The sequence below is a fragment of the Rhizopus delemar genome, genomic scaffold, assembly GCF_000149305.1.
Source record: "Rhizopus delemar RA 99-880 supercont3.16 genomic scaffold, whole genome shotgun sequence".
Classification (NCBI taxonomy): domain Eukaryota; kingdom Fungi; phylum Mucoromycota; class Mucoromycetes; order Mucorales; family Rhizopodaceae; genus Rhizopus; species Rhizopus delemar.
This window is the reverse complement of record NW_027137842.1, coordinates 150,440-162,047: the sequence shown is the minus strand read 5'-3', so window position 1 is coordinate 162,047 and position 11,608 is coordinate 150,440. Positions and strand designations below refer to the sequence as shown.

At 34.7% G+C, this 11,608-nt stretch overlaps 6 protein-coding genes across 6 annotated transcripts; 4 read left to right on the top strand and 2 right to left on the bottom strand.

Moving 5' to 3' along the window:
- Positions 1–267: 267 nt before the first annotated feature.
- On the top strand, positions 268–849 carry RO3G_15335 (uncharacterized protein; the record flags this gene model as incomplete). The annotated part of the gene is made up of 1 exon (XM_067669919.1): positions 268–849. One exon carries the CDS (start codon positions 268–270, stop codon positions 847–849), a length of 582 nt encoding a protein of 193 aa, XP_067526020.1.
- Positions 850–1,572: 723 nt separating this feature from the next.
- RO3G_15334 (uncharacterized protein) lies at positions 1,573–4,601 on the top strand (the record flags this gene model as incomplete). The annotated part of the gene is made up of 4 exons (XM_067669918.1): positions 1,573–3,933; positions 4,055–4,162; positions 4,217–4,468; positions 4,521–4,601. The coding sequence occupies 4 exons, from the start codon at positions 1,573–1,575 to the stop codon at positions 4,599–4,601; spliced, it is 2,802 nt and encodes a 933-aa protein (XP_067526019.1).
- Positions 4,602–4,979: 378 nt separating this feature from the next.
- RO3G_15333 (uncharacterized protein) lies at positions 4,980–5,310 on the top strand (the record flags this gene model as incomplete). Its single annotated transcript, XM_067669917.1, has 2 exons — positions 4,980–5,218; positions 5,274–5,310. 2 exons carry the CDS (start codon positions 4,980–4,982, stop codon positions 5,308–5,310), a joined length of 276 nt encoding a protein of 91 aa, XP_067526018.1.
- A 321-nt stretch (positions 5,311–5,631) lies between these two features.
- RO3G_15332 (uncharacterized protein) lies at positions 5,632–6,268 on the top strand (the record flags this gene model as incomplete). The annotated part of the gene is made up of 4 exons (XM_067669916.1): positions 5,632–5,778; positions 5,838–6,042; positions 6,093–6,181; positions 6,248–6,268. The coding sequence occupies 4 exons, from the start codon at positions 5,632–5,634 to the stop codon at positions 6,266–6,268; spliced, it is 462 nt and encodes a 153-aa protein (XP_067526017.1).
- A 321-nt stretch (positions 6,269–6,589) lies between these two features.
- Positions 6,590–8,571, bottom strand: RO3G_15331 (uncharacterized protein; the record flags this gene model as incomplete). Its single annotated transcript, XM_067669915.1, has 8 exons — positions 6,590–6,850; positions 7,010–7,561; positions 7,616–7,673; positions 7,834–7,895; positions 7,959–8,144; positions 8,201–8,252; positions 8,312–8,351; positions 8,463–8,571. 8 exons carry the CDS (start codon positions 8,569–8,571, stop codon positions 6,590–6,592), a joined length of 1,320 nt encoding a protein of 439 aa, XP_067526016.1.
- A 1,749-nt stretch (positions 8,572–10,320) lies between these two features.
- RO3G_15330 (uncharacterized protein) lies at positions 10,321–11,570 on the bottom strand (the record flags this gene model as incomplete). Its single annotated transcript, XM_067669914.1, has 5 exons — positions 10,321–10,410; positions 10,535–10,717; positions 10,774–10,968; positions 11,014–11,189; positions 11,252–11,570. The coding sequence occupies 5 exons, from the start codon at positions 11,568–11,570 to the stop codon at positions 10,321–10,323; spliced, it is 963 nt and encodes a 320-aa protein (XP_067526015.1).
- Positions 11,571–11,608: the final 38 nt, after the last annotated feature.

The window sequence follows — 11,608 nt, the reverse complement described above, 5'->3', positions numbered from 1 at the left end:
TTACCGAGGCTTTGTCCGCCAGTGTTACTGGCCCGCTCTGTTTGATTTCCCCACCGGTGGCCAGATTTTAAATACTTACGGCACTTCACTACCATTAGGTGCCCTTTGCAAGAAGTTGCTTGCGATAGAATTGATGGTAAAGATACTAAATATCAACCAAAGGATATTACAGAGGAAACATCCATCAAAACAACATATCGTTTAGAGAATCTTTCTAATACTGCTATATCGTCCGAGGAAGAAGAGGTTGAAATGCTAGCACAAGCTATGGACGAACTTGATCTAGGCAGAGTACCACTTCCAAAAATGGTTTGGACATCGGCCAAATACAAACCATCACAGGTCGCTCAATTCATTTCTTTAATGCAGAACACGAATACTAAACATCCTAAAGCTGCTAGAGAGGCTGGTATTTCACATGCCATTGCTTATAAATTCGATAAAGAATGGATAGACAATGGAGGGGCAGTATTACCAGGCTATAAAGTAGCATCTGAAATTAAAAGAAAAGGATATAATGTTAAGATTACAGAAGAACACTCTCAATTCATTGAAAACTACATCGAAGAGTGCCCTACTTGTATTGTGAAGGATGTTACCGAACATGTTTGTGCCATTTTCGAAGGTTCATCCATTAATGAATCAACTGTCTATCGCCACATTACTGAAAAGCTAGAATTTACACTCACTCGTACACAACCTAGATTAGCAGCAAGAAATACTGATGGCATTCAATCGTCACTTCAAGAGCGTATGAAAATCGAACAAGTAAATTCGTTTTCTTATACTCTTTCTTATATAACACACTATAATCTCTCAAATCAATCATATGAGGTGCATCAGGTATAGGAATATAATTTTCATTTTTGCATCCGAGATCAGAGCCTCTTGATGAACAGGAAAAAGCATCTTGTAAATCATGTAATGTAGATGAAAAAAGGTATTTTTGTATTATAAAACAGCGTGGTTGCTTAATAAAAAGGATTATTATATCTCGTCTTCCTTTTCTTTTCAGCATCTGTTTCCATTTCTGATGCAGGCATTAGAGCATTAGCATATCAGGTAGTTGCAACTCAAAAAAAAGAAAGCGAATGGTTTACTAAAAGTCCTTTCACACGGAGTCAATTGGCTATGAGCTCAATTATAGGGCATGCTTGCTTTTTAAATTTTTCTTAAAAGATATTCTTGTATTCAATAAGCATTATTTTGTTAATAATGACAAGTGTTGTATTTCTGTACTATAAATTATTCTTGGTCGCCAAAACAAAATCTTTCTAAAAACACCCCAGAAATGATTGGCCAATCAATTCTCAATAAAGTCTAACGTTATATGCAGTGATATTCCTCCTTTCAATAGCTAAGCATACCGTCATTACATTTTCGCTTTCAAAAGATAAACTGCCTAGTTGACTGCTAATAAATATAAATAAAGCAAACTCTTTTTTTTTTTTTTTTTTCAATAGTTTCTTTTTGTTTTCATGTGAAACGCATCATTTAAACTCCACAAGAATGCTAGTCTTTTGTTCCTTTATTTTTTTTGGGCTTTCTTTACAAAAGTACATTCAGCACACAATGGCCAAATCAGCAGATGATGAGAAGTCTGTGGATCGCAATGTGATGAAGGGCTTGGTCAAGAAAATCAAGACTCTGGAAAAAGAACGTGATGGACTACTTCAGCAGGACACTGAATCCAAAAAATCTATTGCTACACTCAAAAATCAAGTAGAGGAATTGCTTTTGGAAAAGGAAGAAACTAAAAAGAATTTGCTATACTTTATGAATAGCGCAGATGAGTTTAAGGAAAAGCTTGAGCAAGAGCTTGAAGGATATTCTAAACAAAAAGCAGAGTATCAACAAACAAAAGACGACTTGGAAAAAAAATTGGAGAATGTCAGTTCAGAAAGGTCTCAATTAGAGGATAGATTAAAAGAGTTGGAACTTCAGACAGAGAAGGAATCAGAACAACTCAAAAAAGAGAATAGTGTACTTCAGGAAAAGCTGAATCAGCAAGAAAAGGAGTTAAGCGATAAATTGAGCCGTCTGCAAGATAATCTGAATATAGTGTCTAAAGAAAAAGAAACGCTGCAAGAGAAACTACGATTAGAATCAGAACAAAGAACCCACTTTGAATCAGAAATGAAAGGACAGGCAGAAGCAGAAAAAAAGAAATTGGCAGAGTTGAAAGAGGAAGCAAATGCCAGATTCAACGAGGAGAAGAAGGAGCTTGAAGCAAAAATCAAAGAGCTGGAGAAGAAGCAAAATGAAACACCAAGGCAAAAATCCAAGAATGCTGCAAATAAGGCAAAGAACGAGATGGAAGCAAAATTAAAAACAGCATTGAAAGAGAAACAAGAATTAGAAAAAGAGAAAGCTAAATGGATGGAGGAAAAGTCAACACTTGAATCTGATCTTGCCAAAATGTCAAAGGACCAAGAAAGCGAAGAATTGGTGCGTTTGAATCAGCAAATAGCAGCAGTTGAAAAAGAAATGGAAAAGGCTCATTCGAATGAGAAGAAGTTCAACCAGGAGATAGCCAAATTAAAATCGACAGCTGATAAAGAAAAGCAAGACTTATCTGATAAGATTAAGGAAAAAACGAGTTTAGTCGAAACCCTACAAAAGGAAAAGAAGCAAATAGAAAAGGAACGCGATGCTTTGAAGAAAGAACACGGTAATTTAAAAGCTCAGTTAGATCAATCAAAGAAAGAAATGGATAATTTGAAGAAAGATCTTGATGAAATGAAACGATCACAAGGAGCTTCAGAAAAGACGAAAAAAGCTTTAGAGGAAACAAAACAAAAGCTTCAAAAAACAGAAAAAGCGTTGGAAAATTTGAAAGCAGAAAAGGAAGAACTAATAAAACAATCTTCAGAAGCACAGATCGACTTGAACGAAAAGCTTTCAACCGTCCAATCATCTATTAAAAAACTTACTGAATCAAATGAATCTCTAAAAAAAGAGAAAGAGAACCTTAGTAAACAGCTTTCTGAAACAGAGGTCAATTTGGAAGATACGTTTGATAAACTAAAGGAACTTGAAGAGTTACCTAAAAAAGTAGAAACATTAGAAGCTCAACTGAAGACATTGAACAATAAATTAAAAGGCGCTGATGAAGCACTTAAAGTGGCTAAGGAATCGCTCAATGAACGAGATCAAGATTTGGCAGAAGCGCGTAAATCAGCAGAGCATTTGGAAAAAGAGCAGGAAAACTCAAAAAATCTAACCACCATGCTGAACAAGACCAAGGGTCAAGTATCAAAGTTAGAGCAGGAAAAGACAGAGGCAGCCACAGAACTCAAACTCACCAAAGAACAGTTGAATCAGGCCAAACAAACAGGTGAGTCATACAAGGCTCAACTTCAACAACTACGACAAGACCATGACTCCCTATCAAAGGCTGAAACTGAATTGAAAGCAGAGGTCAATCGATTGAATGCCAAATTACAGTCAAATGAATCTGAAATCGGCATCCTTCAGAAAGAGCGAAGAGAGGCTGTTGATGATAAAAATAAAATGATGGACGAGTTACAAATCAAGCAGGCTGAATTTGAGAGCTCACAGAGCATGTCAGAGAATTTGCAACATCGATTGAGAGAAAACGAGCAAATTTTGAAAGAATTGAATGAGAAAGTTGCTGCCTTGGAAGAGACACGTTTGATGAATGAAGAATCCAAACGAGAAATGGACAAACGACAAAAACAATGGAATACAGAGCAGATTCGTTTGGAGCAACAACTAAAAGAAAAAGAGCAAGAGGTTAGTGAATTACAGACATTCAAGCTAAAGTCCGAGGAATCAATAAAGAAGCTGAAAGAAAACATCAAATCTTTGGAAGAAAATGTTGAAAAAGCTCAAAGGGAATATGAAGAAAGACAAAAACAAATCGAAGAGCTAAAATTGAATAAACAAAAATTACTTGAAGACTTGGAACAGGTAGAAAGCGAGCTAAAAAAGAACGCAGAAGAAATAAAAGAAAAAGATGAACTAAAGGTAAAGGAAAGGCTATTATGTTACTTTCTGTATACAAATACTAAATTATCTCTTGCTTGTTTAGCTTAAATTGGATAAAGCAAAAGGAGAGCTTGAGGCGCTTAAAGGCAACCAAAGCAAGGAATTAGAAGACCTGAAGACTAGAGAAGGTTACTTGAAAACACTAAACAAGGTAAATTAACATATAGATAAACATTTTTCATGAAAAATAAATTACGAGTGTTAGACATTGAAGGATGAAATAAGAAAACTTTCTAGAGCTCAGCAGACAGCTGCCTCTTCTGATCGTCCTCAATCACCAAAGGCACCAAGTCCAAACCCAAATAGCCTAGCAGGACATTCAGATGGCTTTCCCCGCTCCTCATCAAGAACCTCTGTATCATCTTTGAGTGGTAATTCTGCTAAAGAGGAAGAAGAAATCAACATGGAGTACCTTAGAAACGTTATTATTAAATTTTTAGAATCCAAGACTACAAGAGTAAAGTAATTTTATTTTAATTATAGTTTGATTATTAATTTCACTTTATTAGGCACAACTTATTCCTGTATTAGCAATGATGCTTAAATTCTCACCAGAAGAAGTAAAGCGACTTCAGCAGACAACTTCATAATTATTTGTAAAGTTTTGTACAACTATAATCTCCTAAAAAAGAAAATTCTGCCGTCAGAAAAAAAAAATAGCATGAATAAATAATTGAAAACACTTTTTCTCACTCTTCCTCTCTTTTTTTTATTTTTTGTACTTGCAATATGAGAACAATAATAAAAATAGTCATTATACTATTACTTATGATACAAAACGTCATACCAAGTCCAATTGTGTATATTAATGAGGATAACCATTTATCAACGACAATCTATCGCTTTATTTCATCTGCTGTGCTTATATTAGCCGGAGGATTCTTTGCAGGTTTGTAGACAGAAAGGCTCCTGTTTTCATTATTTATTGATTACATAACGAACAACTGTTAGGTTTAACCTTAGGCTTGATGGGACTAGATGAGACGAACCTTCAGGTGTTGGTTGAAACTGGATCCGAATCAGAAAAGAACCACGCGCTTCAGGTGCTTTCATTATTAAGTAGAGGTAAATATTGGGTCTTGGTAACACTATTATTTTCAAACGTCATCGTGAACGAAACTCTGCCGATTGTACTTGATTCCCTTACCGGCGGAGGTGGATTCTGGGCGATATTGATTTCGACAGCAATGATTGTCATATTTGGAGAGTAAGTTGACAACAAAACAAGATTGCTGATAACTGACATCTTACTATTATTACAGAATAATACCCCAATGTAAGACCAGTTTAAGTAAGTAATATTTCGATTCATTTCTCATGTCTATGTCTATAGCAATTTGTGTGCGGTATGGTTTAGCCATTGGTGCAAAATCCTCAAAGTAAGGAACAAAAAGAAACGATGAACACACATTTTATTGACCATGCAAAGAATTGTTCTTATTATCATGTACATATTATACCCTATTGCTTATCCGACCTCTCTTATTTTGAATTATTTTTTGGGTGCTTCTGGGGGAACCATTTACAAAAAAGCAGGTAAATTTCCCAAACAAGCATATATCTGTTGCTTATTTTGAATTAGGTCTCAAGTGTTTAGTATCTATGCATCAATCGGACGACATGGAAGGTTTAACAGAAGATGAAGTACACATCATTTCATCTGTCCTTGATTTAAAAGAAAAACGTGTTTATGACATCATGATAGCCTTGGAAGACGTATTTACTTTGTCCATTGACACTGTGTTAGATAAAACTCTCGTGAACAAGGTAAAGGGTGGTCGGCAGCCGCTTTACATTCAATAACACCCTTCTTTTTTTCTTGGTAGCTTTTAAAGCAGGGTTATTCTCGTATACCAATTACGGCAGCAAGCAACAAGCACGATTTTATTGGAATGCTTCTTGTTAAAAACCTCATAGGACAAGATCATGATGAACAATTCACTGTATCACAACTTCCCTTAAGTCCTTTACCTGAAACAAATCCTAAAACAAGTTGCTTGGATATATTAAACTTTTTTCGAGAAGGAACAAGTAAGAGAAAAGAAGAGTGTAAGACTATGGAAAATGACAATTATTTATAGGCCATATGGCACTTGTTATGGACCCTTCAGAAGGAAGGCCATTAGGTGTTATCACTTTAGAAGATGTGATTGAGAGCCTAATTGGCGAGGTAAATTTTATACCTAATTATTTCCTTTTTTGCAGCTCACATTGATTTTTTAATAGGAAATCATAGATGAAACAGACGTTTACATAGATGGTAAGTATACATAGTCATATTTTATTATCTTAGTATTAAACAATATGGTTATAGTCTGTAAAAAGATAAAGATTAATAGAGAAGAAGAAGCCAGTCTATCCCGAATACAACTGTGCCATACCAGTTATCCCATGAAATCAAAATCCCCAGTATCTCCAGTATCTCCAGTATCTCCAATAGAATCAAAATTAGAATAAAACATGACGAGGCAGGGGGAGATTACTTGAATAGTCTTGTCAAATATATTGTAAAAGCCTTTGAATAAGGAAATAAAACAAAGAAAAAAAAAAGTAGACGGTTTATACTTGAAACATATTTTTATAGACAATTCTCATTAACATGTTCTAGCGCTATCTCCATGGAGTCTAGCCATCCATTCAGTTCTCCCAAAGTAGCCCATATTGCATCATAAAACTGTTGCTGAGATTGTATGCCGTCAAGTTCAAGCGGTTTAATAGATGGCACAGTATCTCCTAAAGACATCTTTTGTTCATCAAAAGAAGGTTTTCTTTCCAGCTTTTGTTTAAACATTTCTGCTTCTGATGTAAAAGAATTTTTATTCAAAGAATCTTGCACCATCTATTAAAAAAATGTTAACTTTCTAAAGTATCACACCATCTTGTCTACCTTTTCTGTATTTTTCGTGTTATCTGCACTGATACTTCTTCTATGTGATTCTGTACTATTGTTCTTTTTTTTATCGTTTATAGGCCGCAGAGGCTTGCTAGATAATTTTACGCTATCTTCTTCAGGAGGCCGAAGAGTAGTGGCCGATCTAACACGACGTGCAAGTGGAAGAGCATTCGCATCACTATCTCGGAGATAAGGCACAGGCGGTACATCATACGTGGTGGGCTGCTGTCCGTGACTTTGCTCAGAATGAGACCGTGCGCGTAAGGTGGGTTTTCCCGTATCGCTTGATCCGGATCGCGTCATTGGTGTTAGCTTAGAAACAGGAGAGTTTAGTAAATTGCGTGACAGGGTGACCTTGTTTGTTTCTGGAGGCTTTTGATTATCTATTTTAACAGAAGTATGCTCTAACTTAGGCGAATCAGGTGTCTTGGACTGTAATACGGGTGAAGGTAAGGATATTTCAGTTGAAACTAAATTGTTACTGCCAGAAGGAGGGGCAAGCAAGTCGGGTAGTTTTTCGGGGTTCATAAACATACGTGCAAGTGGTAATGACTCTAAATTACGGGTATAGGCTTGTTCAAACATGTTTGGTTTATCTATTGCGAAGGGGCTGCTGGATAACGTTGGTTTATCGTTCGATCCATTTTCTTTAATTGTCTACAAAAAAAAATGAGTTGAATTAAGCGCATTGATTTTTTTTAATTAATTTACTTCAAACTCCCATTCGTCTTCATCAATGTTATCAAATTCAGTTATATCGTCGTCTTCACTAAAACATTAAGTTAGCTCTTCCTTCTTTTTTCATTAGTAAATATCAGAAGATAGATAACCTTTCACTAATGTCATTCGATATAATACTACATCGTTTCATTGCATCATTTGTCTTTTTCCACGTGTCATATCGAGCAATCAAGTCCCTCAGAGCTGACCTTGGTACTTTATTGACGCTCTTGATGAACTTTGATTTTAACAATTCGTCTGCATTCAATCTCTGTATACAAATTATTTAATATTTTTTTTTCTATTTCTTCCTATTTTTGCGTAGATACTTTACTTCGTTAGGATCCTCTGCTAAACAGGAATCAACAAATTCTCTGGCTGCGGGGGAATATGTATCAGGCAGTTTGGGTGGTATCGATTTTGGAATGATGGATATCGCACGCATAGGTTCTACATTAGCTAATGGCGGATTTCCTGTTGCCATTTCATAGACTGTGATGCCTAAAGACCAGATATCTGCCTATTTGATGTAAAAGTGAATGACAGATTTTGTGTCTGTATGTTCCAATAATTTACTTTGTAGTTATAGGAAGTACCATCCCTGATGACCTCAGGCGCCATCCAGTAACTAAGCTATTAAAGTGAGTTTGACAAGTTTGTATCTATTTCCTTGACTATCTCACTTACGGTGTTCCCACAAATGTACTTTGTCTAAAAGAATTGGAAGCTGCCACACCAAAATCGCATAATTGTACATTCCCTTCTGCTGTTAACAGTACATTGGCGGCTTCAAAACCTTATGTGAGCACTTTTTTTAATTTGTGCGCGCACTGCTTACCTTTGATATCTCTGTGAATGATTTGATTTTTATGCAAATATGAAAGAGCTAATAACAATTCCCGAATAATAACTGCAATATGTTTTTCTTCAATGTTTCCCGCTTTCATCTTTTAATAAAATTGTTAGTCAAATCGATCATTTTTATACAGATAAATATGTGTATATCCATTTTACAATTGTTCTAACACTGCCACCAGCGGCATATTCCATTATAATCCAAAGTTTTGTGCCTACCAAAAGACTGCCATAATAAGGAGTAATGTTTTGTGAGCGAGCGTGTGTTAATTGAGATAATAAACTGATTTCTCGTTGAATGTCGTCTACATCGTCTTCTTCAGTGTCCAAATTCAATACTTTGATGGCAATTACTTTATTGGTTTGTGTGTTGATGCTGGCCACATTTTTTAATATAATTAATAAGCTGAATGGAATAAAACATAATATTTCTTTTTGGTGTACCCTTTATAAACTGAGCCATAAGCTCCTTTTCCTACTTTTTTTAATTTTTTATATATTTGTGTTACTGGTACTGCAGTTGAAGACATTCTTGAAAGAAAAAAAAAAAGAAAAAAAAGTATATTCTGTAATTTAATAGAAATTTCAAAATAATAAACTTTATTCAGAGATACTATCCTTTTCACATCATTCTTAGGTCTATTAGACTGAATGACTTCAATACAATAGCAAAATATTTGAATCAAAATAATCCAAGTAACTTGAGTAAAGTATTCTATCACTGAAGTACTCATTAAGAAAATAAGCTTTTTTTTTTTTTTTTTTAATTTATAATCTAAATTAGCAGAGTTCAAAAATACATAGAACCTCATTTTATAAAAATGATGGAAAGGCAAAGCTATTGAAAGAAATGTAATAATAGTATTAAATGTAAATCCTTTCGTGTATTTGTTCTTGTAGAAATGTCAGCTTTATTCATACTAGCTTAAAGCATAGCACTATGACTGATAGAATTAATAAACGTTTGATAATAGTATATTTAATACAGATACTGTGGCAATTAAGAAGAATAGAATAGGGGTAACCGGTATCTTGTGGAGTAATTGAACAAAAGGCAGATATTTGATGAGTTACTGGGTTGTCAAAGCCATTGAGTTTTCTATGTCCAGAGTAATTACGAATACCTTATCTCTTGGGTACGCCATTCTTGTAGTAAGAAGGCTTTGAAGTGAACGGATATTTGTTGGTATATAGCTCAAGTTTGTAAAAGCTGTATAAGATTATTATAGTATGATTTTGGCACTTCTAAAAACATCCACAAACTGACCATGATGGTTATAGATAATCAAGATAAATCAAATGTTCTCAAAAGAAAATAAAGTTGCAGTATCTTTGGCCATTATCATAACAAACAAGGCTTCTTTCTAGTAATATCCCTTCTATCTACTTGAAATACTTACTGACTCTCTTCTTTATATATTCGGTTGCTTTTCTCTCAGTCTTTGAAAGTAAGTTTTAACATATGATAAACAGTATCTTTTTTATTTTTTTATATATTTTAAATATCCCCTCAATTATTTTGTTGCTCATTTTTTTAACGCTATTCTTTTTCAAAATCTTGAAATGGACAGTGTGCATTGTAGGAAAGAATTGATGCTTCAAAATGTTATATAACAGAGGCAGCAAATTATGAATTTAGAAATTATCAACCTACGAGCTAACTTCAAAGTATATACACTGCCCTGATCCATTTAATAAATCACCTTATTTCTTATATTCATTTGATCACACAGTCAAATTTTAATTCTTAGGTTAATATGCTTATAAATATACAAGAATGGCTGCATAAAGAGAAAGAAAGAGAGAGTGAAGTACTATTTACATTTATGAGTAGAAATGAATCAAGGTAATGGAGGTGGTGAAGGTTCTGGTAATTGATCATCCTTTTTAACAATAGCCACGATGACACTAATATCGTCTGCTTTTCCACCCTATAAAAGAGTATATTTAGATTCATTCAATTAATGTACTCTTATAAGCTACCTGATAATACAAGCCTTCATGCATAGCTCTTACTTGAAAAGGGGAAGTAGGATTATCCGGATCCTCACTTACGATCCTTGCTCTATGAGCAAGAGCATCTGATATTGATTGAGGTGCTGCGATGAGATGATCTGAATCAGTATGTTCTATTGAGGCTTTGATTTCTTCTAGTATTTCATCGTCAAACAAATTATCAAATAATCCATCCGATCCAAGAACAATAATATCATCTTCTTCGATTTTTACCGTAAATTGCTATACACACATATTTTTTGAGTATTTGTTTACCCTTTTGCTTTATTTCATTGTACCTGTGCATCACTTGGTGAATCAAATGAAGCAGTTCCTAGTTGATATGGAAAATTAAATGAATGCTGCTGTTCTTCAGACCTGAAAATATAATTATTCTTTCTAATCACTGATACTCCACAATCACCAATATTTGCTATCTTTAATTCATCTTGGGATAGAATAGCAATACATGCTGTAGTTGACCCTACAATACCCTTTTGTTTACAGTGTCTGAGTAAAAAAAAATTAAACATGTTTACTTTTTGTTGTACCTCATTTTGTGCATCTAATGTAGTTAAATGATATGCATTTTCCAACACTTGAACTGGATCCGGATTTACTCGAGGCTGTTGTGGCCTTACATTCGTTTTAATACGATCCAACTCTAATTGCGCATAGTGCATTAATTTCCTAGAATATAAAGCCGGGTTTGCTCCTAAAATAAATATAATTTTAAAAAAGGGGTGATTGTTTTTAAACAAAAAAAATATTATTTACCCGCATGAGTTCGCCAGCCGCCAACACCATCCGCAATACCCAAAGCATCGTGCCTTTTAAAGTAGGCATCATCACCTACTTGAACACTAGAGTAGATGCCGTCGTCCTGAGATTCAACCACTTTTCCTCTTTTAGGGTAACCCGAGACGCCAAGCTGAAGGGTATAACGATACGAATTAGACGATAAAGAAGGGTGAAAAAAGTCAATCACATTGAGATTATTCCGTATTCTTTCTTGAGATGCGGTCGCTGTGCTTCTTTTGGCACACTGTATCCACGGACGCAAAATGAGTGTTCTATGAAAGACATGGTATAGCATTGATTACTGTTTTTCTCTTTTCTTTTCTTTTCTTTATC